This window comes from Geospiza fortis, unplaced genomic scaffold (assembly GCF_000277835.1).
Source record: "Geospiza fortis unplaced genomic scaffold, GeoFor_1.0 scaffold178, whole genome shotgun sequence".
Lineage (NCBI taxonomy): Eukaryota > Metazoa > Chordata > Aves > Passeriformes > Thraupidae > Geospiza > Geospiza fortis.
Window position 1 is genome coordinate 1,076,668 of NW_005054466.1, and position 1,667 is coordinate 1,078,334.

General features: G+C 59.3%; 1 protein-coding gene across 1 annotated transcript in view; it reads right to left on the bottom strand.

The window, feature by feature from the left end:
- Positions 1 to 1,667, bottom strand: part of LOC115948664 — a 2,429-nt gene extending 762 nt beyond the window's left edge. Inside the window, exons 1-4 of the mRNA XM_031062811.1 lie at positions 1,546 to 1,667; positions 873 to 947; positions 590 to 676; positions 9 to 396 (exon numbers count right to left, since the gene is read on the bottom strand). Of these exons, the coding sequence (XP_030918671.1) occupies positions 9 to 396; positions 590 to 676; positions 873 to 947; positions 1,546 to 1,666 (671 nt within the window). The 5' untranslated portion in view covers position 1,667. The remainder of the gene's footprint in view (positions 1 to 8; positions 397 to 589; positions 677 to 872; positions 948 to 1,545) is intronic.

The following is a 1,667-nucleotide window of genomic DNA, read 5'->3' on the forward strand; positions in this document are numbered from 1 at the left end:
CGCCCGGCTCGCTCCGCAGGCAGTAGCCGTGGTCCTTCGCCACCGCCGCTCGCAGCTCCTCCACCCGCAGCCCCCGGGTCCCCAGGAGAAGCATTGCTTCTCCCAAGGCGTGTCTGTGGTTTTGGGCATTCCCATGATTCCTCTGGCCAAGGCCATCCCATAGCTGTTCCCGAGGACGCATGCTCTGCTGTTCCATCATGGAATGAAGAGGGAATGTCTCACTGTGGGTTAAGTCTTCCATGAGTTCAGGTTTATCCTCCACCTCCTCCTTCACAGGCCATGGCTGGGTTTGTCTCCCCATTCCACCGTCTGCTTCCGACGGGAATTCGCTCCTTCCCTTGTGACTGCCAAACTTCTGGAAGTTCTTGTCCCAGAGACACCACAACGTGCTCCATTCTGCTGGGAGAGAGGTGGGAAGGGGTTGGATCATTCCTGGCTGGAGCAGGGAGAGGAACATCCCTTCTTCCCAGTCCGGGACTGCCAGGGCTCCACATCCCAACCTCTGCCAGACATCAGGGGAGCCCCGCAGTGGGAAAAGCCCTGGGAGTGGCCCAGGGATGGGGCTGGAGCAGGAGGGAGCAGGACTCACCTGGACATGATGTCTCCAGCCCCTGGTACCTGCTGGCTCTGGGCCACCAGCCAGAGGAAGGCTCCTCCAGCCCGCTCTCAGTGTGTCCTGCAGGGAAAACAGCAGATGTCACCAGCCAGGCTGGAAATCCTGACTCTCCACGGCCATGGGAATGAAGGAAGAGCCCTGTCCTTGTCCCCACCAGGAATCCTGACTTCTCCACAGCCACGGGGATGGAGCAGGAAGCCCTGACTCCATTCTGGATGCAGATTCCATCCCACAGGGTTGGGATATTGCTGCTCACCTGAGGATGAGCAGATCCACGGCTCTTCTCCACGCTCCAGCCGGTGCAGGATGTCAGGCTTGGGGCCTGGATAACCTGGGAATGGACAGAGGGTGTTGGACTGTCCCTCATCACAGGAAAACCAAGGACTGGGACACCCCAGCTGTGCCTCACCATGCATGGAAACACCGCTGGGATGTGGGAAAAGTGAGGAAGAAACCAGAGTTGCTGCCAGAGAGGGATTTATTCCTGAGAGCCCTGATGGAAGTGTGGGAAGTTCCACAGCCTCCCAGTTCCACTGACAGGCTTTCCCAGTGAGGGAATGTCTCCTGCTCATACCAGGGGTGGGACATCCCACCGTGCTCCCTGATCTTAGGGAATCATTTCCAGGGGTGCTCAAACCCAGACCCAAATCCTGCCTTTTCCAGCACTAAACTCCCTGATCAGCCCCTGGAAGGGAAAACTCCTCATGGGAAGGGTTGTCCAGCCCTGGAAGGATTGGAAAGCTGTGAGGATGAGGCACTTGGAGACATGGATTAGTGGTGGCCCTGGCAGTGTTGGGGAACTGTTGGATTCTGCTGTCTCCAAGGCCTTTTCCGACCTCCTCCACTCTGGGATTCTGGGATTCAGCGCTCTGGAAGGCGCTGGGGTGGGATCTGAGGGAAGGCCTGCCCGGGGCGGTTCCCAGGATTACCCAGGGAGGTCAGCAGCTCGTAGGTGTCGGACACGACGTCCCGGTACAGCTCCCGCTGCTCCGCCGTGAGCGCGTCCCACTCGGCCCGGCTCAGCAACACCACCACGTCCTCGAAGGCCATC